The sequence below is a fragment of the Dasypus novemcinctus genome, chromosome 11 (assembly GCF_030445035.2).
Source record: "Dasypus novemcinctus isolate mDasNov1 chromosome 11, mDasNov1.1.hap2, whole genome shotgun sequence".
Lineage (NCBI taxonomy): Eukaryota > Metazoa > Chordata > Mammalia > Cingulata > Dasypodidae > Dasypus > Dasypus novemcinctus.
Genome location: NC_080683.1, coordinates 24,584,665 through 24,608,024, shown reverse-complemented (window position 1 = coordinate 24,608,024; position 23,360 = coordinate 24,584,665). Strand labels below are relative to the sequence as shown.

General features: G+C 35.7%; 1 protein-coding gene across 7 annotated transcripts in view; it reads left to right on the top strand.

Moving 5' to 3' along the window:
• Positions 1 to 23,360, top strand: part of PKHD1 (PKHD1 ciliary IPT domain containing fibrocystin/polyductin) — a 568,785-nt gene that overhangs the window by 478,917 nt on the left and 66,508 nt on the right. For all 7 annotated transcript variants that reach the window (XM_058306868.2, XM_071218516.1, XM_071218517.1 and 4 more), the window contains one exon: positions 12,364 to 13,381. In XM_058306868.2, coding sequence (XP_058162851.1) covers positions 12,364 to 13,381 — 1,018 coding nt within the window. The remainder of the gene's footprint in view (positions 1 to 12,363; positions 13,382 to 23,360) is intronic.

Below are 23,360 nucleotides of genomic sequence, written 5' to 3'. Positions count from 1 at the left end.
CAACATGGACAGCTTCGGCCACCACACTTTACAATGCCAACCACATCCTCAGCTCTTATTCTGCAACCAGCAAGGGTGAAAGTCTAAGAAATAGATGAAAAGGAGCTGAAAAAATTCAGATTGGCTAAATATGAGCCACTATAAAGTTCCAAATTAAAGTACCAAAGAGGGTCTGTAGCACAAAACCAATCAAATAGAAAGCCTCAGACTCAAAAGAGAAAAGGAACCAATAATAAATAATTCTAGTAAATCAGATACCAAGACACCAACAAATATTTACAATCCTTGCCAAAAAACAGGAAGATATGGCCCAAAAAGGAAAAAACTGAACTTCCAGATGGCATTAGGAGCTGAGACAACTGATCATAGATGTTCAACCAAATCTCCTTGATGAATTCAATGAAATGGGTAAAGAGATTAAGGACATTGAGAAGACACTGGGTGATCATAAAGAAGAGTTTGAAAGCATGCATAGAAAAATAAAAGGTCTTATAGGAATGAAAGTCAAAATAAATGAAATAAGAGATACAATGGGGGCATATAACAGCAGATTTGAAGAGGCAGAAAAAAGGATCAGTGTGCCTGAAGATAGGGACTCTGAAAGTGAACATACAGAAAAGCAGATAAAGAAAAGAATGGGAAAAAATGAAAAGGGTCTCAGGGAACTAACTGATGGCAAGAGACACATATACATATGTGTCATGGTTGTTCCATGAGTCAAAGAGAAGGAAAAAGGGGAAGAAATAATATTTGAGGAAATAATAATAGAAAATTTCCCAACTCTATTAAAGGACATAAATATGTGTGTCCAAGAAGCACAATATACTCCAATTTGAATAAATTTGAGTAGACCTACTCTGGGACACATAGTAATCAGAATGTCAAATGTCAAAGATAAAGAGAAAATTCTGAAAGCAGTAGGGGAGAAGCAAACCATCACATACAGGGCATACCCGGTAAGATTAAGAGCCAATTTCTCATCAGAAACTATGGAGGCAAGAAGGCAATATTGTGATATATTTAAGATACTAAAAGAGAAAAACTGTCAGCCAAAAGTCTTATATCTAGCAAGATTGTCTTTAAAAAATGAGGTGAGTTTAGAATATTCACATACAAACAGAGACTGATAGACTTTGTAACAAAGAGACTGGCTCTACAGGAAATACAAAATGGAGTGCTACAGCCTGAAAAGAAAAGAGAGGAAAGAGGGACTTGAGGTGAGACTAGAAATGAAGATTATATCAGAAAAGTAACTAAAAGTGTAAAAAAAGTGATGAAATCAATATATGACAGATAAAACCCAGAGGTCAAAATAGGTGAAGTAAGAACTGCCTTTACAGTAACAATATTGAATAACTGAATAAACTCCCCAATCTAAAGACACAGATTGGTGGAATGGATAAGAAAATATAAGCTGTCTATATGCTTTCTACAAGAGACTCACCTTTCACCCAAGTATAAATACTTATTGAAAGTGAAAAGCTGGTAAAAGATATTCCATACATGCAATCCCCCCCCCCCAAAAAAAAAAAAAAAAAAAAGCTGGAGTAGCTATACTTATATTGGATGAAGTATTTTAAAAGCAAAGCTGTTATTAGAGACAAGGAAGGTTATTAAATACTAATGAAAAAGGGGGAGGGATTCCCTGGGAGGAAAAAACAATCGTAAATATACATACAGCTAACCTGGAAAACCCAAAAATACATACATGAGGCAAACACTGGCAAAACTGAAGGGAGAAATGGATATCTCTACACCAATAGTGGAGACTTCAAAATACCACCCTCATCATTGTATAGATCATCTGGGCAGAGGATCAATAGAGAATCAGAGAACTTGAATAATATGAAAATGAACTAAATCTGCTAGATATGTACAGAACATTGCACCCCAAAACAGCAGTATATACATTCTTCTTAAGTGTTCATGGATATTTCTCCAGTCTAGACCATATGTTTGGTCACAAAGCAGATCTCAATACATTTGAAAGAATCATATTATTCAAAGTACTTTCTCTGATATTATGGAATAAAGCTGGAAATCAACAACATGCAGAAAAATGGAAAATTCACAAATACCTGGAGATTAAACAACATACTATTAAATAATCAGTGGGACAAGGATGAATTTGCAAAAGAAAACAATAAACATGTCAAGATGAATGACAATGAGAACAATATATCAGAACCTATGGGATGCAGTGCAATCAGTGCTGAAAGGGTAATTTATGTGCCTCAATGCTTACATTAAAAAGGAAGAAAGAACTAAATCAATGACCTAACTACACAGTCGAAGGATCTATTAATAGAAAAAGAACAGCAAACTATTCCCAAAGCAAGCAGAAGGATGAAATATCAAAGATCACAGCAGAAATAAATTAATTCTAGAAGAAAAAAAGAATAGAGAGACCTAATAAAACCAAAAGTTGGGTCTTCAAGATGATGAACAAAATTGAAAAACCATTAGTTTGATTGACAAAGAAAAAGAAAGATGTCAATAAATAAAATAAAAAATGTAAATGGGAACATTACTACTGACCACATAGAAATAAAGGAGATGGGAACCTCTTATATTTTTTAATGTAACATGTTCTGTGATTTGTGTATCTTTAAAAAAAGATAATTAAAAAGAGGTTACTATGAATAACTGTGTGCCTACATACTAGACAACATAAATGAAATGAACAAATTCCTAGGAATTTACGAACAACCTACTCTGACCCTAGAAAAAATAGAAGACCTCAACAAACCAATCACAAGTGAAGAGATTGAAACAGTCATCAAACAACTCCCCAAAATGAAAAACCCTGGACCAGGTTGCTTCACAGGTGAATTTTACCAAGCATTCAAAGAATATATAATACATATCTTACTCAAACTCTTCCAAAAAATTGAACAGGAAGGAACTCTACTAAACTCATTCTGTAGCCAATATCACCCTAATACTAAAGCCAGATAAATATTACAAAAAAAGAAAATAACACTCCCATTTCCCTAATGAATACACAAAAATTCCTAACAAAATACGAATTGAATCCAACATCACATTAAAAGAATTATTCACCATGATCAATGGGATTTATACCAGGCATGCAAGTGTGGTTCAACACAAGAAAATCAATCCATATAATATGTCATATTAATAAATCAAAGAAGAAAAATTGCATGATCCTCTCCACTGAGGCAGAAAAGGCATTTGACAAAATATGGCATCCTTTCTTGATAAAAACACACTGAAAGAAGAATTGAAGGAAACTTTTTCAACATGATAAGGGGCATATATGAAAGATCCACAGCTAATATTATACTGAATGGTGAAAGACTGAAAGCTTTCCTGTTGAGATTGGGAACAAGATAAGGATGCCCAGTCTCACCACTGTTGTTCAATATAGTGCTAGAGGTTCTAGGTAGAGCAATCAGGCAAGAAAAAGAAATAAAAGTCATCCAAATTGGAAAGGAAGAAGTAAAAGTTTCATCATTCAGAGAGGATATGATCCTATACCTAGAAAATCCCAAAAAAAATCTATAACAAAGCTACTAGAGCTAATAATCAAGTTCAGCAGAGTGGCAGAAATCAAGATTAGTAGGCAAAAATCAGTAATATTTCTATACAGTAGTAATGAACAATCTAAGGAGGAAACCAGGAAAAAATTTCATTTACATTAGCGACTGAATGAAAAATTTAGGAATAAATGAAAAAGAATGTAAAACCTATATTCAGAAAAGTACAATACATTATTATTAAAGAAATCAAAGACTAAATAAATGGAAGAATATTCCATGTTCATGGATGGGAAGACAAATATCTTTATGATATCAACTCTACCCAAATTGATACACAAATTGAATGCAATCCCAATAAAAATTCCAATGGTTGTTTTTAAAGAAGTGGAAAACCCAATTATCAAATTTATTTGAAAGGGTAAAGGGTCCTGAATAGCCAGAAACATCTGAAAAAGGAAGAACAAAGTTGGAAGACTCTCCATTCCAGACTTTAAATTGTATTACCTAGCTATTTTGGTAAAAACAGCATGGTACTGGCATAAAGGTAGATAGACCAATGAAACTGAACTGATGATTCCAAAACAGACTCTCACATCTATAGCCAAGAGAGTTTTGACCTGACCCTCATGCCCACCCAGCTGGAGCAGAACAGTCTATTAAACAAATGGTATTGGAGAACTGGATATCCATAGCAAAAAGAAAGAAAGAGGATGCCTATCTCACACTTCATACAAAAATTAACTCAGAATGGGTCAAAGACCTAAATGTAAAAACTAGAACCATAAAACTCCTAGAAGAAAATGTAGGGAAACCTTTTCAAGACCTCCAGGTAGGTGGTGGTTTCTTAAACCTTACACCTAAAGCACAGGGAACAAAAGAAAAAATAAAATAAAATAAATGGGACAACCTCAAAATTTAACACATTTGCACCTCAAAGGACTTTGAGTTGGTATGTTGTGCTTTCTTAAACCTTACACAGAAAGCACAAGCAATGAAAGAAAACATGGATAAATAGGACTTCCTTAAACTTAAACACTTTTGTGCTTCAAAGGACTTTGTCAAGAAGATGAAAAGGCAACACACTCAACGGAAGAAAATATTTGGAAACCACTTATCTGATAAGGGTTTGATTTCCATGCTATATAAAGAGATCATACAACTTAACGACAAAAGAGAAAGCAATCCAATTTTAAAAAATGGACAAAAGACTTAAATAGATATTTCTCCCAAGAGGAGATGTGGTGAAATGGTGAAAAAGTACATGAAAAAAATGTACATTATCACTAGCTATTAAGAAAATGCCAATCAAAACTGCAATGAGACATAATCTCACACCTCATAAAATAGCCATTATTTTAAATAAGGTAAAACAATAAGTGCTGGAGAGGATGTGGAGAAATAGGAACACTTCTTCACTTTTGGGAATGTAGAATGGTGCAACCTTTGAGGAATAGAGTCTGGTGATTCCTCAGGAAGCTAAATATAGAACTGACCTCAACTAGGAATATATCCAGAAGAACTGAAAACAAGTATTTGCACACCAATGTTCGTAGTAGCGTCATTCTCAATTGCCAAAAGGTGGAAACAAACCAAGTGTCCATCAACCAATGAGTGGATAAACAAAATGTGGTATATAAATAGGATGAAATATTCTGCTGCTATATGAAGAAATGAAATTGGGACATATACGATAACATATATGCTTGAAGACATTATGCTGAGTGAAATAAGCCAGACACAAAAGGGCAAATATTGTACAGGTTCATTAGTAAGAACTAAATATGAAGAATAAACACATGGAATTAAAACCTAGACTATAGGTTACTAGGAGATAAGATGAGGACTGAGAAGGGTATTGATGTTTAATGTATGTAGAATTTTCAATTAGGTTGACTGTAAAAATGTGGAAATGGGTGGAGTTGATGATAAAACATTACAGTGAGTATAACTTACATGGCTGCTTTACAAATGGGATTGTGGCTGAAAGGAATAGTGTAGGGATGTGAATGTCATTTGAATGAAAGAGTAATCTAGGCACTGAATAGCATAGTGAACCCAGAGATGGATAAGGATTGTGTTTAATAATACAAATACAAAAATGTTCTTTTATGAACTAGAACAAATGTATATCTCTATTACAAGGTGGTAAGAACATTGTGGTGCATGGGAAAATACAATTAATATAACTTATGGGCTATAGTTAACAGTAGTACTATACATCAATGTCAAAGAAGGTACTATATCAATGCTAAGGGTTAGTAATAGGGGCTATGGGATATTTTTCTTTTGGACTAAGGAAAATGTTCAAAGGTTTACTGGGGCAATGATTGCAGAACTTTGTGATGCAAGTGTGAGCCACTGAGTGTGCCCTTTGGATAGAACATACAAGGTAAGGAAATATATAACAGAGTGAACAAAGTGATGAAGATGGACTGTGATTACTAGTACAAATATAAAAATATTCTCCTATGAACTGTAACAAATGTACAATACTAAATAGTAGTGTTAATAGTGGATGGTTATGGAAAAAATATCCCAAGTGTACACTGTGGACCAAAGTTAGTGGTAATAGTCTGATCATGTTCTTTCATAATCTGCAATAAATGTTCCACAGCAATGTAAAATATTGGTGATGTATGGGAATTCTGCATATTATGCATGATTGTTTTGTAAACTCAGAACTTTTCTAATAAGAAATAAAATAAAAGGAAGCAGGTGTGGTTCAAGCAATTGGGCTCCTGTCTACCATATAGGAGCTCCAGGGTTTGATTCCTGGGACCTCCTGGTGAAGGCAAGCTGGCCTGCATAATGAGCGGGACTGAGCGGAGACCTGGCCCATGCAGAGTGCTGGCCCATGCAGAGAGCTGGTGCAGTAAGAGGATACAACAAAAAGAGACACAGAGGAAAGACAATAGAGGACGTATCAGACCAGGGAGCTGAGGTGACACAAGAGATTGAGCACCCCTCTCCCACTCCGGAAGGTCCCAGGATCGGTTCCTGGTGCTGCCTAAAGAGAAGACAAGCAGACACAGAAGAACACATAGAGAATGGACACAAAAAGTAGACAGCAGAGAGCCCGAAAACAACGAGGGGGTGGGGAGGATAAATACATAAATAAATCTTAAAAGAAAAATAAAGTAAAATAAAATAAAATACATGTTATGGGGAAAAAAGAGTTTAGTCATGTCCACTGAGTTGCTGAGTAGTCAGTACCTTTCTCCTATTGTATAAATCTTATTTAAATATGTGTTAACTGAATCTTTGAACAGTTTTCCTTACGGAATACAACTATGTTCTACTCATGTTATTTATTATTTGTTAATGCCATAGTTCTCTTCTTTACTCACTTTGTTTATAAAATTTAATTTGTATTGTTGTAACCCATATTGTTTGCTTTCTTATTAGGTTATGTTTTATTTCAGTCCCCACTGGTTACATGGTATTTTGGAGCCAGATCCTAGCAAATGTATATGTTAAAAAAATCCTTTTGCTTTCTGTTTCTATAAAATGCATTTGCAGTTCTCATTCATGCTAGACATATTTAACTTCTGATAGTAATAATTTCTTTCGCTGCTTATTAGAATTGAGCTACATTCTAGATGACATGATAATTTTTCTACTTCGTCTTCCTTCACAGCTCTGAACAGGGAAAGTGTTTCATATAAACCTTCCTATGAGTTCTAGGCTGTAAATTAGAACTAAACTTAGGGTATTGTGCAGCCCCTTCTCTGAAACTATCCAAACATGAATGTGCATTGCGACTGTTTTTTTTTGTTGTTGTTATCAGAGACAGTATTTATTTATTTTTTTCTCTATTTTTTCAAATGTTACATTAAAAAAATACAAGAGGTCCCCATATACTCCCCAGTCCCCCTCACCCCTCTCCTCCCACATCAACAACCTCTTTCATAATCGTGGGTCATTCATTACATTTGGTGAATACATTTTGGAGCACTGCTGCACCACATGGATAATGGTTTACATTGTAGTTTACACTCTCCCCTATTCCACCCAGTGGGCCGTGGCAAGACATACAATGTCCAGCATCTGTCCCTGCAGTACCACCCAGGACAACTCCAAGTCCTGAAAATGCCCCAACATCATATCTCTTCTTCCTCTCCCTACCCTCAGCAGCTACCGTGGCCACTTTCTCCACAACAATACTACAATTTCTTCCATTACTAATTACAATAATTCCATGGTACAATATCAGTAAGTCCGCTCTAGTCCATCCTCTATTCCCCCATCCTGTGGACCCTGGGATGGTTATGTCTACCTCTATATCGAGAGGGGGCTTAGATTCCACATGGATGATGGATGCAATTCTCCTGCTTGCAGTTATAGGCACTCTTGGCTCCCTGGTGTGGTTTTGACCTTCACCTCTTTGCTTTGATCTATTTTGGGTTGCCTAATTTTCCAAGTTTGAGTAATAAACTAATCTTTTAGAAATGAAGATAGGATGTAACTGACAAGATAGGGAAATGAAAATGCTCTTTTAGTTTTTTCCCCATTATTACCTTAAAACTCTGCTTTGAAGCATGGTTACAAATGTTACCATATGGGGACCTGTTCTCCCTTTCACCCTTTCTGTAAATTCCCTCTCTGAATTAGGGCTTCTGAGGTTTCTTGGATAACTTAGAAGAGGAAGAGACTGGTCCAATTGCAAAAATGTTTATTGAACACTTAATCTCCTCTATAAAGGTAGGAATGAGAGACATTCCTTTGTTCAACAAATATTTACTGATTACCCATTTTATACCAGACCCTGTGCTGGAAGCTCAATATATGACAGTGAATGTAATAGACATAGCCTTTATGTTCATGAAGTTTACAGTCTAGGGATGAGTAATATATGACTCCTTTTTTTTCTTACCTGAGCAACCTGGTAAATGCAGGGAAATTTCCTAAGATGGGAAAGAAAGGAGAAGAGAAATGAATGAGAGATCAAAAATTAATATTTAGATATGTTCATTTTAAGATTCCTTTGACACAAGCAGTTGAAATAACAAATAGCTAATGGATTTAGTATTCTGGAGTTAAAGGGAAGTATCTGAAAATGTAGCTTTTGATATTCATCATCTAAAAATATATGGAGTAACCACCTATGATTAGGGCTCCAAACAACGAAGGTAACATGGCCAGACTCCTAGCAGCACCAATTAAAGACTATAATAGTGGTAAAACTAGCCATTCAATAGCATTGGCCAAGAAAGATAGAATTTTGTATGGTATGTGAGATTCATATGCAGATATAAAGAAAGTTGAAAAAATATCCAGGGGAATTATCATTGATTATATTATTAATATAATCATTAATTAATATTAGTTTTTTTATTGTTAACATATAGTTACTCTTTATGCAAAAATGTCAGACCCTAAAGGACAATTGGGTCCCTCAGAAGTAAAACCCTTGGCTTTTACAGAATAAAAAAAAAATGATGCCCATGCTTTTTCAGCTCTCCCATAACCTAGAGAGGGTTAAGAGAAGACAAAGACAGACTTGCATTCCATCAGTGGGTAGCTATTCAATCTTGTTAATCAGTATTTTGGGTCAATAAACTTGGGTGAAATAAGTTAATCCAGAAATTTCATGTTGTTTATAGCAATATTTGTACCTGAAAAGATTTGTACTTATCGTGGATACAGGAAACAACCAAACTGAAAACTTTGTATCTTGTGTTCTTAGGATACTTAATTTTAATGTGAATATATAGTACACTCACTGAAAATCTTGTATCAAATACAGAAACTCTGATTTCCCACACCTACACCACCCAACATTCCATTTTTGCTGGGAAAAATTTGTGGTTCTTTAATGTGAAATGTTATATGCTATAAAGGAAAGTTTTGTGAAATCTTCCTACAGAGAACTTTCAAAAACTCTGGTTTAATAAATGTGAACTAATTGCTACTTCTTATCTACATCTCTGAATTTCTCATGTAGAAGTAGAAATATGAAATACAACCAATGGCAATTTATTGAGAGTAAACTTATTCTGATAACCAGGGTCTCTCATTTGACCCCTGTTGGTGGAGTTTTAGACATCAGGGATGTTAGTGATATTACTAGTACATGTTATTTCCCTTGACTATGTCAGAGGGCACAAGACTTGCTGAGTCATAATCTTATTTCCAATGTATAGGACTCATGCTTGTCCCATACTGGGGAAGGGATGCACTCTCTCCACAGAGGTGTGGTACTTCTTTACCCTACTAGTTGAGGTATGAATGTCTGGGGAAGCTGGGGTATTCCTCCCAATAATTTCATATCCAGCACACACTAAATATACTGAGTGCTATGTAGTATATTAGTAGCTTGAGGGGAGTCAGTACATATTTGGTATCCAGGCCAAGTATAAAGGAACTCACTGCCTCATAGGTTAAATACCTATGCTAAATAATTATAATTCAGGTGAACATACATCCTAGTTTGCCCAAGGAGTACCTGATGTAGGTCCCTTGGTCCTGCATAATAATCATTAGCACTTCATTCATCCTTAAGTATCCAGTGGTGGATGGTAAATTCTGAGATTACCCGTTCACTAATAAAATACAGAAACTGAGAAATGCCACCAGAGAGTGAAGCACCATGGGTGTGATAAATAATTTTAATATTTAATATTTTAAAATAAATTTAATATTTTAAAATAATTTTAATATTAGGGAGGAGATGGTACTTAACCTGCATCTTGAGGGGGCCATAGAAAGTGGATTTATATAGTTGGTGCAAGAAACATCATGAGCAAAATCAAGGCGTAATAAAAATATGGGCTTATATGAGGAACAGAAACAAATCGAGTTGGCAGGAAATATAAGAGAGTAGGAGGAAATTAGCTTGGAAAGGTGGTTTGGGCTCAAATAAAATGGTGAGGGTGGGATGCCTATAATAATAAAGACATTTGGAATGTCTCCTGAAGCAATGGAGAGCCAGTGGATATTTTAAGTGAAGGAATGATATGGTTAGGTCAGTGCTATAGAAACTGGGTCCTCATATTTAAAGTCTTTTAAGATTTTGAAAGATGATCACTATCCCTTTCTGTATGCTTTTCATGTAAGCATATATTAATGTATACAGGATTCTCTTGTAATGAGAACTATATTATAAAAACAAATGATTACACTCACAGTATTGTGCTACCATCACCTCTGTCCATTTTCAAACCATTACAATCAACCTAATTTTAATGTCTGCACAGATTAAGCATCAGCTCTACTGCCATTCTATCTCCTGGCAACCTGTTTTCTAGATGCTACCTCTATGAGTTTGCATATTATAATTAGTTCATATTAATGAGAGCACACACTATTTGCCCTTTTGTATCTGGTTTATTTCACTCAACAAAATGTCCACAAGGTTCATACCTATTGTCACATGCGTCAGTACTTCATTCCTTCTTATTAGCTGCATTGTATTCCATTGTATGTATTTACCACATTTTGTTTATCCATTCTTCTGTTCATAGATATTTTGACTTCAGATATGTTGGCCTCTTACAGTGTAGAGTGGATTCTGTCATATTTTACCAACATTCATACTTTCTACAGTATATAAAGTGATGTTTAAATATAGCAATAACAACAACCAAAAATGTTCCCAATAGATCCAGTAAGTGTGGCAAAATGTTCAAAATTGGTGTATCTGGATATCTGGGTGCTGTGCATATTGGAAGTTCTCTGTATGAGTTTTTTTTTTTTTAATTTTTGCAACTGTTCTGTGATTTTTAAAGTATTCCAAAATATAAAAGTTACAAATATTTTAAAAATTAACAATTTAAAAAACAAATGAAAATATGCTTGAATATATTTTACTTGTTTTTGTTATTGCTGTGGCAAAAGGAAACCATGTGCCCTACCCCTGAAGTAACACCTTGGTAATTAAATTAATTATATATATATTTGCATTATTTCTTATTATACCATTTGGAAGGAAGGATAAAAAGGATACAAAGGTCATGCCTGAATGTAGTATTTCCTACATTAGTACTGGGTTAATTTCCTTGTTCTACTCCTTAGACTACATTGATGAACTTGCACTATGGCAAATTCAAAATATCTAGAAAACAATAAAGGGTGATGTGCATATAAATTTTAAATCACAGTAACTCTGTGCTTGTTGGAAGATAAAATGTTCGTGTGGATTGAGAATAAGTATTATGCTAGGTTCATAGAGAGGAGAATTAGGAATAGGTGGGAATAGTAATGGGTCAAGGGATAATACTGTTTCATTATTCTTCAATCATCCTCAACTCAGGTTTTAGGTAATGTCAACAGTTCCCCCTCCCCAAATTACTAGTTTCTTCTTTTCCTTGTCCTACATTTCTTTATTGTTTATGTATAGAGAAAAGGAGGACCATGATAAAATTATATATTCTGGCATTCAAGATCCTTCACAATCTGATCAATTGTAATGTACCTCAAAATTCTCTGCTCCAGCCCCATCAATCTACCTGTCCTCCCATTGGCTCAAATGTCATTACCCCTTTCTCACTTTCCCTTCTTTCTTGAAGGAACCCTTGGCAATTATTTCTTTTTCTTAGTTCTTTCACTTATTCATCACTTTTTACACTTAGCTATTACATGCATTATTAACTCTATATATAGTGTAGCATTTGCATTTAAAATATATTTAGTAGCGCTATTATGTATCTTATTAGTGTATGTTCCTAGATTTGCTATACTTGTTAAGCACAGGGAAATATGCTGTAAAGTTTTTTGATATTACCAATATCTAGCACACGTTAGATGTTCAGTACATGTTTCCTAAGGTTTACAGATGATTATGAGAGTGATGAATTTCAAATCTTTTTGGGAAATTGTGGCTGGCTAATCTGTCACTTGTTTATTTTCTTTTATCTTACAGGTACATTTCAAGAAGAACAGAAATGCACATACCAGTCACTAATTCAAGGCTACGTCTGTCAACAGACAGATCAAGTGGTCCTAATTCTTGATAATTCTGATGCAATTTGGGTGAACAGGAAGTTATATCCAGTTGTATCTGTGACTGGTGGCTTTGTGGACACCTTTAGTAGTGTGAATACTCATAATCCCTGTTCTGCCTCAGGGCCTGTATCTACTTTCTACTCCATTTTACCCACCAGTCAAATCACCAAGATCTGCTTTGTGGATCAGACTCCTCAAGTTTTGCGCTTTTTTCTATTGGGGAATAAAAATACCTCCAAGCTTCTCTTGGCCTTATTCTACCATGAGCTCCAGAGCCCCCAAGTTTTCTTAGGTGAAAATTTTATCCCACCCACTCTGGTTCAATCAGCTTCTTCACTGCAGAATGAGACTATTGGTTCCAACCACTTCAGCATCATGGATAACCTCTTGTATGTTGTTCTACAAGGAGAGGAGCCTGTTGAAATACGCTCAGGGGTTTCCATTCATTTGGCCCTCACCATGATGTTTTCAGTCCTGACGAAAAGCTGGAAAACAGTGATCCTTCAAAAATTAACTGAATTTTTACAGGTTGACCAAGACCAAATTAGAATTATCTATGAGATTCCTGGCAATGAAAGAACCTTAAAGACCCTTGCTGACAGTAGGGCAAAAAGAAAACGTAATTGCCCCACTGTGGCATGTTCCAGTCATTATATAAGAGTTGGCCATCGTAGACCTCTAATGATGGAGACGACCACAGATAGAATTCCACCACCAACTTCTATGGAGGCTCTGTCAAAAGTGATTGTATTTGAAATTGGTGACCTGCCAAAAGTAAGGAGCCCTGGACTGATTCCATCCTTATCATATAACAAATTACAGAATTTGGCTTACCAGATTATCACTGCTCAACAGACTGGAGTTCTAGAAAGTATCCTGAATATGACTATCGAGGCCTTACTGGTGACTCAATCAAAGGGCGTCACTGACTATGGGTAAGTACAAATTTTAAAAACATCCAAATGAGGGCAACTTTTTTGCGGCCAGAATACAAATGTCACTCAATCATATAAAGAGTCTACCTCTTATGATAAGATATAAAAAAATGTAAAAAGTGACCCAGATTTAAGTTCTCAATTTTTAATTTTTTTATTAAATCCTCATTCTCCATGATTATAGTATTCTCTAGGTGGTTGGAAATGTAATATTTTGATACCTTTAAGTAAAAAACATGTAGAAAGAGATTTTTCTAAAGCTAGTTGTTTTCAGTTCATCCATTCATCCATCCATCCATCCATCCATCCATTCATTCATTCATTCATTTATTCATTCATGTAATGAATTTAAATAGTATGTTATGTTCTGGGGACAAAATCACCACTTATCACAATATCATAGAACTATGAGCTCAAACCTGAGCACTGAAGGGGATAGAAATAATTCTGCCTATTGGGACTGGGGAAGGAATTTGTATTTAAGAAAGTTTTGGAGGGATGACCAGGAATTTATTAGTCAAAAACAGTGGCCCCGATTGGGTTTTATTTAATATAGGATTCTAAAGTTGCTGAAAGGATACCTTTGTGAATAGTTTAAGACAGGGCCATCATTGCTGTTAGCTATGTTTATGGCACAGACCCATGCCATACTTATCATGTACTTTGTACTGTTATCCTGATTCTCTACAAGGTTGTATTTTGAATTCCTCCACCAGATTTCTAGACAGTGCACATTAGAGAATTAAGTTTACCTGTAAGTTTTCCTCCATAAAAGACTAACACTGGTCAACTGACCCAATAAGAGTCAGTTCTTAAGCCCAGGTCCTGTGGGAATGGACCGATCTGTAAATAGGGCCTGTGAAGATGTTATGTTAGCTAAGTGTGGCCAAACTGAAGGAAGGCAGACCTTAATCCAATATAGCTGAAGTGCTTATAAACAAAGGGAATTAGACTCAGAAGTAGAAGCCAGCAGTCAGTGGAAATCAGAGGAGCAGGCACAAGGAGTGAAAGAGTGTCATATGTGGAGGATTGCTGGGACACTATAGACTCTAGGGGAAAGCAAGTTTTGCCAATACCTTGATGTTGGGCTTCTCACCTCCAAAACCATGGAGGCTAAATTCCTGTTGTTTACGCCAACCCATTGTGTGGTAGTTGTCATAGCACCCTTTTGATATTAATACTAAAGATTTAAATATCATGGACTAAGACACAAAGGAATTAAAAATGATATCCCAGACTGAGAGAACACGAATTTCTCATGATGCTTAGGAAGCAAATGCAAAACTAACCTTCTAACAAATGCATGCTGCTTGGTTATAATGGATTTCAGATGAGAAAACATGGATATTCCATAAAAATCTATCACCACCACTAGAAAAATAGACTCAAACACATGTTCATTTTGAGTTGAATTAGGTCTCTGAAATAGGTGAAATTATTTAGGTTCTTGGATGATTTACTCAATGACATTTTTGAGTGCACATATTCCTTTAAATTATTCTTCCATTGCTGCTTTTTTATCTTAGTTATGGTGGTGGTAATAAATAAGCAATTAATATTTAATGAATAGTAATTACTTCTATACAACCAGCTCCAATGGATGTGGGATTCCCTATTAACTGAAATAAAAACAGAAGAGGGTGGCGGACTTGGCCCAGTGGTGAGGGCGTCCGTCTACCACATGGGAGGTCCGCGGTTCAAACCCCGGGCCTCCTTGACCTGTGTGGAGCTGGCCCATGCTCAATGCTGATGCACGCAAGGAGTGCCCTGCCACGCAGGGGTGTCCCTCGCGTAGGGGAGCCCGACACACAAGGAGTGCACCCCGTAAGGAGAGCCACCCAGCATGAAAGAAAGTGCAGACTGCCCAAGAATGGCGCTGCCCACACAGAGAGCTGACACAACAAGATGACGCAACAAAAAGAAACACAGATTCCCGTGCTGCTGACAACAGAAGCGGACAAAGAAGACACAGCAAATAGACACAGAGAACAGAGAACAGACAACCTGGGGGGGGGGGTGGTTGTTGAAGGGGAGAGAAATAAATAAATAAATAAATCTTAAAAAAAAACAAAACGGAAGAGATGCCTTCATACTTTTGGGCATATTCAACTAACACATTGATTATCTTACTATACACAAAGCAACCTATGTGAATGAAAGCTTATCAAATGTTCTTGTATTATGTTTTCCCTATTGGTATAATGGACGGATATGTTTCTCTTCCCTATTGTGCATTAATATGTATGGAAGATATGAAAATAAAATTCAAGGAGTTTTGTTCTGGATTCTGGTTGACTGGAAGGCCTTTGGTAATTGTTAGTTTAGAATTTAAAATTATTTATTGTGGCATAATTGCTCACAATCTATTAAATTTTGGATACTTTTATCAATCATCAAACTTTCACCATGCTAGTGATGCTCTTACAATAGTATGTATGATCATGTGGAATCAGGAATCTGAAAACAAAAATAAGGCTAGAACATTTTACTTTCTGTTTACATTTATTTTCTTTCTTATTGCCTGATTTCCTTTAGATCCCAGTGAGGCTTTGTAAGTACATTGTATGTGTGGTGGCTAGAGAGAAAAAGCCCAGGCTATTGCCAAATTTTATTTAGATTTTATGATACTGAATTTTCTCAATGTCATCATTATGAAATGACTTGTTTTTATATTATATATTTTAAAATACACAGTGAATAATCAGCATTTAGCGAGAAGGAAAGACAAGCTAAAGAGTATAAACAAGAGGTATAGCAGAGCAAGATCAACAAGAATAGACCCAGCCCCAGTTAGGGCCCACACTATCATTCTGTCAAGAGAAGTAAGACAGCTTCAGGGAAAAGACCACTTTTATTTATTACCTAACATCCATCATACCCATGTGCTTTCACTTGTGACTCACATTTTTCAGATTTAATAAAAATCTGCCTAATCTCTATATTACAGCACATATTTCCTCTTGGGATATATTATAGCTCCATTTCTCTCTGTTTCTCTAGTATTTTAAGAGATATTTTCTAGACATAAGGCAGATCTTCTGGAGACACGGTAATGCTGCTTCTTAAATATGTCTGAAAAGTTTCTACAGTATAGGAAACACAATGTTTTATGAAATTGAATGAGAGCTGGCAAGGTTTTTCAGGGTCCTAAGCATTCCACAGTATGGATAAGAACCTTAACACCCTGCACAGGCCCCCAAACCAGGCTGTTTCTTTCAGTTTTGGTCATTGTCAACTGGGACTTACATTGACCTCACAAGAGAACTGTTGAATTGACCTTGAGACAGGAAAGATGCAGGAACTATTTCATTGAAAAGCATTATGGATGTTCTCAGAGGTTCACTTTTGCTTATTTAATGGAATTGTATGCATTTCAACAAGTTGAGACTGTATTGGACACTTATTTTTCAAGGAAAGTACAACTTATTTAGAAGAATCTACTTACTTCTCTGCAGGGAGAAATAGAGTTGTTGACTTTTTTTTCTTTTTTTTTTTAAGGAGGTACTGGGCATTGAACCTGGGACCTTGTATGTGTAAAGCACACACTCAACCACTGAGCTACACCTGCTCCACTGTCATCTACTTTTTAAAATAACAGATCGATTTTATTGATATGTATTGTTAAGCATACAATTTTTCCAAAGTGTACAATCAATGGTATGGTATAATTACATAGTTATGCACTCATTACTTCAATCATTATTAGAGAATTTTCATTGTTTCAATACTAATAATAAAGAAAAAACAGCAAACAAGAAAATTCTTCTCTTGATCTGTTTCCCCTGCTATACATAGCTATTTCTGACTATTCTTGCATATTTATTTATTTATTAAGCAGTTTAATTGCATTATATTCACATACCATAAATCTATCTAAAGTATATAATCAATGGCTTTTAGTATAATCACAATTTTGTGCTTTCATCACCACTAAAAATTTTAGACCTATTTCATTTCTACCTTTAAACAGTGAACCCAAGTTAAGAGTACTGAAAGTCAAGGACAACCAGTTAATGCTACCATGTTTATTTTCCCCAATTTTATTGATGCTTATTGATAAAGCCTAAATCCATCCAAAGAATACAATCAATGGTATTTGTTGTAATCACATTTGTGCATTCATCACCCCAATCACTCCCAGAACACTTCCATCATTCCAATAATAATAAGAAACAAACAAACAAAACTCATCACCTTTCAATCTCTCTATGCCTAGCCTGGCATACATAGCTCCTACTCTTTTTCCTTCTCTCTAGTATGTTTGTATTTATATTTTCTAAAAAGTCGTATATCAGCCCAATCTGCCTTTTACTCAAACTTAGTCTCCATTTTATTTTCCAATATATCCTTCTTGTCCAAATTCTTATTCTATACTGTTTTATTTAATGTATTTTTCAGGTTTTACAAAAGCCATTCATAGAAGAAAGGAAAGAGTTAGGTATGTGAAAGTTTTAATACATATTATTTCATTTAATCCTCAAACAATTCTATGAGGGAACAATTATTATCCCTAAATTATTATCCCTATTTCACTGATAAATATTCTGAATTTCAGAGAATTTGGGTAACATGTCCAAGACAGACAACTTATCAGGGCAAAACGTAGAGTTAGACCATTCTGACCTACAAAATGAAGTCTTTCTTGTTTTGTAGAGTTGTTCAATTATTTTATCAAAGTATTACACACTGAAATTAAAAATTAGATCATTTATAGGACTATAGTTATAGCCATTCCCTTGGCTATCCCCCTCTACTGCTTGTCTACCTCTACAGAGGCAACTACCTGCAACATGGTTTAGCTGTTTCTTCTGGTTATTAACTACATATGTTGGAAGAATAAATGTTTTGACATTTATATGCAAACGTGTTTATATATATTTTATTTAATCAATATTAGAAATTTTTTCGTGTGTAATGGTTCAAATTTAGCATTCTTATGTTGTTTTCTCCTCACTCACCCTTCCCTGCCCATTTTCTCAAAATTCCTTTATTGTCACCTTTGAGCCTCATCCCCATGCTCTGTGATACAGGATGCCTCCAATTTCCAGGCCTTTCCAATTCTTCTGAGTGAATTGGCCTCTCCTGGTCCTCATCCTTCTCTAGAGGCACATGGATTGGAGCTTCCTCGGCTTTGCTCAGTCAATTCCAAGAAACTTTCTGTTCTTCCCATACTTTGTTGACCTTGTTTCTCATTTATTGTCTCTTCACCTGTCTTCTTTATCCTTGAGTGTTCACATCATTTTTATTCCTATAAGTCATTTCAGTGGAACTTGTATTGGAAGCAGAAATAAACACATGCATTCAATCTGCCCCTTTTGGCTGGGGTCCCCTGCTGGAGTCTTTTTCAGCTTAAACTCTTTTATCTGGAATTCGGGCAGGATATATTTTATATTGCTTCCCATCGTTTTAGTAGAAATTTAAGTTGGCTCTCTTGAATGACCTTCTCTCCTTTCTTTCCTCTCCCCCTCTCTCCTGCCTCTTTAATCCTCACAATAGAAAAACAGTTCTAAATAATAGTCTTCTATTCATTAAAGTTAAATATATGTGCATCTCTTATGGGAGGTTAGCTATTAAGATGACAAAGCTATTTGTGACTGGCAGAATATCTAACATGGCTCCTAAGGATGTGCTGCCCTGATTCCAGGATGGCAGCTACGAATTTGATGAGCTAGCACTTCTGTGATTATCTGTTAGATAACACTGTTGGCACAATTGACCTTAATATAAGAAGATGAGGTGGGCCCAATCTAATCACATGTGTCCTTCAAAGTGAAGTTTTTTCTTCTTGTGTTAGAAGATGTCGAGGAGATTTGAAGAGTGAGAAGAACTCAATGTGTTTTTGCTGCTTTGAAGATGAAAAAGACCAGGTGAGAAGGAATGCAGTGGACTCTGGGAGTAGAGAGCAGATTTTGTCTGACAGTCAGCAAGAAAACAGGAAGAGAGAAGAAAACCAGGAGAGACAAAATGATGAGACAATCCATTGGCATTCCATCTCATTTACCATTTTCTTTTCTGCAACCTTTCCATGCCTGCTGGGCACCTACTGTCCAGGAAATAGCAGCTAGGAGTGTGCAGAGAGAGAAAATTTCTATCAGTACAGGAGGGTGTTCTTTTCCAACGCAGCAATAGCTGACATAATGTTCATCCCAGAAGAGATTCTTGAGCTCCCAACTTGTCTCTTTCCTCCCTCTCAGCAAAACCACAGCTTTGCCATTAAATAGGTTTTCTACACCATTTTTTCTCTTCACTACAATACCAATTCACTGCTTTGTTGAATTGGAGACTGGAAAGAATAGCAGAAGAGTATTTCCTATATGAGGCATTATGATAGAATGAGATGTTCTGTTTAAGCAAGGTTTTTAAAAATGCTAGTGGTTAAAGGAACAATATTCTTTTTAAAAAGCCTTCAACTAATGTCTTAAATTAAAGCAACAACAACAACAACAACAACATAAACAGATCACATATTATCCTTCCTTATTAAGTGGGTAATAATGGACCATTCACTTTTTTTTGATGATTCATAGTCATCATTAAAACTAACATTTATTTCACAGCCTTGTTTCTTCAGTGATGCCCTTGGGTACTGTAGTTCTTATTGTAAATGGTCCCAGACCACTATGCCTTTGATTCTTGTTTTGTGGCTTATGTATTTTTTCCTGCTATTTTCCTTGTGAACAGGATGTTAATTATAATCTATAGCTGCTGTTGACATATCTACATCCAGCATTTCCCTGCACTCATGCACACATAGTTCTAAATTGAAAGCTGGTCTCTTTTTTGTGTAACCACACTATCTTAGAATCAAATAATTTAAGATTTATGAGTACATATGGTGAATTCCCAGGTAAATATAATAACAAAGACCTATGAAGCCTACATTTCAGTGGTTTTTTTATTCTCCAAATATTAATTGAACAGTTATGTTAAAAAATTGTCTGTTTCATAAGAAAATCTAGAGATTTAAAAATTAAGGGATAGGCAAAACAAACATTTACTCAATTATTTAATCAGAATATGCTATATTCATCTTATTCTATATCTACTTCAAAGAAATCATTAATTCAATATAAAGGAGCCTAAAGATTAATTTTTTTCATAAAATTAACGAGTATATTTTTATCTTTATAGTATTTTATTACATGATCAAGGCTTCAGTTCATGGTTACATCTCCCATAGTACCACAAACAATAAATGATCATTAAATACTTGTTGCAAATAGTGGAAATATAGCCTATTTGGCTTCTCCTGTCTTCTAATAGTCCTGTGTAATCAATATTCTTTGTTGTATCTCCTCCATGAGAAAGATCTTGGGGGACTTCTGTTTTCATGGCTAGACTGACTACTATAATACCCCACAACAAGTGGGATTTCTGAATTCTGTATATGATAAAAAAATTCTTTCAGAGTTTCCATTTTCCTATATAAGATATTCATGGCAAATTTACTATAAAATATGAGTTAAGTGATTTACCAATGAAACTACTTAGTTTTCTGTCATCTCAATATTTGCTTGCAATTGACATTGCTGGAAGATGTGCCATGACTATTCCTTGTCTTTAGATATCCCTGGCACACTGCAACCTACACCTAGGGTTATTCAAATTCCAATCTGAAATGTATAATTCCAAGGAATCACAAGAGTTTAATAAGAAAAATCGCACCACAGTGGGCACATAGCTTGAAGAGTGTTCCGGAAGTTGTAGTTGGCCAAGCCAAAAGGGATGCTTACTTTCCACAGGCATTTAGAGGCCCAAGAGCAGAAGTGCATAATGTTACTATAGTAACACTTATGGTGTGTTTACAGTGTGCCAGACTCAGAACCACAATATCATAGTGCCAAAAAGAAGCTGTCAGTGGATGGTGATGGTGGAGGCACATTACTGAGTGTAATTAAGAGCACTGAATTATGTATGTGTATGTAGTTAAAAGGGGAAATTTCAGGTCGTATATGTGATGTGAGTAAAAATTGAAAGCTAAAACACAAGACTGTATAATACAGTGAACCCTATTATAGATAATGAACTATAGCTGATGGTACAAATACAAGAATGGTCTTTCATGGATTACAACAGATGCATGATACTAATAAAAGGTGTTACTAATACAGAGGTATATGGGAAAAATACACCTAATGCAACCTATGGGTGATAATTAACAGCATAGTTTTAATAATCTCTCATTAACTGTAACAAAGCTAACTACTGTTAAAAATAAAAAGTACAATTATAACAATGTGCTATCATCAGTTGCAACAAATATTCACACCAATGCAAGGTGGGGAGGTGTATGGGAATCCTGTATTTTATGTATAGTTCTTTTGTAAACTCACGACATCTCCAATTAAAAAAAGTGGCTGTCAGGTCATCAGATATTGCTTCCCTCCTAGGAGTTGACAGCCATTAAGGACATCTGGCTTTGTTTAATATGGAGCAAAAGGACCATGAAATTTAAGTAAAATGATATATGTCAAGTCAGAAAGATAGGAAAGGCATTCTTGTCTTATAGACTATATAGAAGTGCTTTCCTGGGGGGCAGAGGTCATGGTGTTTTATTTATCTTCGTATATCTCACTGTGCCTTGAACAACATTTTGTACATAGCAGGAGGGTCAACAGATGTTTACTAAACTGAATTGACTAGAGAACTTATTCTCCCAGGGCACAGAACCTTAGAAACCCTTTTGGAATTCGAGTCTGTCCCTCATGGCACATATAGACATTCTGCCATATGTAGCCTATTTAAAACTATAAAGGTTGAAATGTGCAGGACACCCTGCAACATTTAATCAAAATGTAAGACTCTTCTGCAGGAAACTGGCTTAGCAGCTTTTAGGAGAAGGTTGAAGAGGGATCGAAAAACTATGGCTCACTAATCACCCCCTCTTTTGCTCCTTCTGAAGCTTAAGTCTTGTTCAGAGACAGGTTTCACCAGCAACATTTATTTGTGCTGGGTTTATCTTGCAAATGGAAATATCCCCCTCCTCTTCAGGGTAAACTTTTTGCGTCTGGAAGATTAACAAGCAAGAAGAGTTGGAATGTACTGGTGACTGCCCATCAGAGAAATTCTGCATTCTCTTGATCTTTCTCTTTTACCCTGCACTTAAGTATTGAAAGAAAAAAAAATTCTTCCACATACCTGACTAGGTACTGAAAGCTGTTAAATAGTGGTTAAGACTGGGAAGAAACTTGCCTCCCCCATTTTTTCAAGTTTGGCTGTAGGTTCTTCTGCCCGCAGGCTACAGTCACATTAGCAGTTGGAAATTGGATAACGACAGCACAATGACAAATCCAGGTTGCTTGCAATAAGTTGCTAATCCCTTTGCTTTAATATAGGAGCAGCGTGTAATGATGTTTGGACATCACTCTGGTTTACTGACGACCCCACTGGGGCCAGCAATAGAACCTTACAACTGTCTAACAAGGCGTCAGGTGACTCCCGTCGTCACAGCAACGAACACTGGAATCTAATCTTCCCTCCATCCCTTCTAGCACCCAATAACGCCTCGATTATATAAGTGGCCCATCACTGCTTGGTAACTGGAATCAATTAGCGTTAATTCGCACAATGCTATGATGTATTGTGATCACTTTCATTTCAGGGAAGGGGGAGAAATTGCTATAAGTCACCTAAAATGAGGTTGTCTGTGGTGCTGAGGTATTAATTGGGTGTCCATATTAAATGCAGAAGGAGCCCCATTGTGAAAGGAAAGTGGATGAGTGACTCTCTTGGCTGCTATTGACCTATCAGAAGAAGACAGTGCCCTTTTCCTTTGCTTTTATCTATTACAGTTTTCCCTATTGCGTGTCAAGTTGATGTATTATAAAAAATTCATTTGGTGACCTTTCACCCCCTTAGCAGATTAAACAATTTCACTTTGATGGCATCATTAACAGGACCCTGCATTTAATGATGATTTCTCTAAAAGGCCACGGAGATTCGATTTTAAGCTAACAGATTTATTGCACTATTATAACAT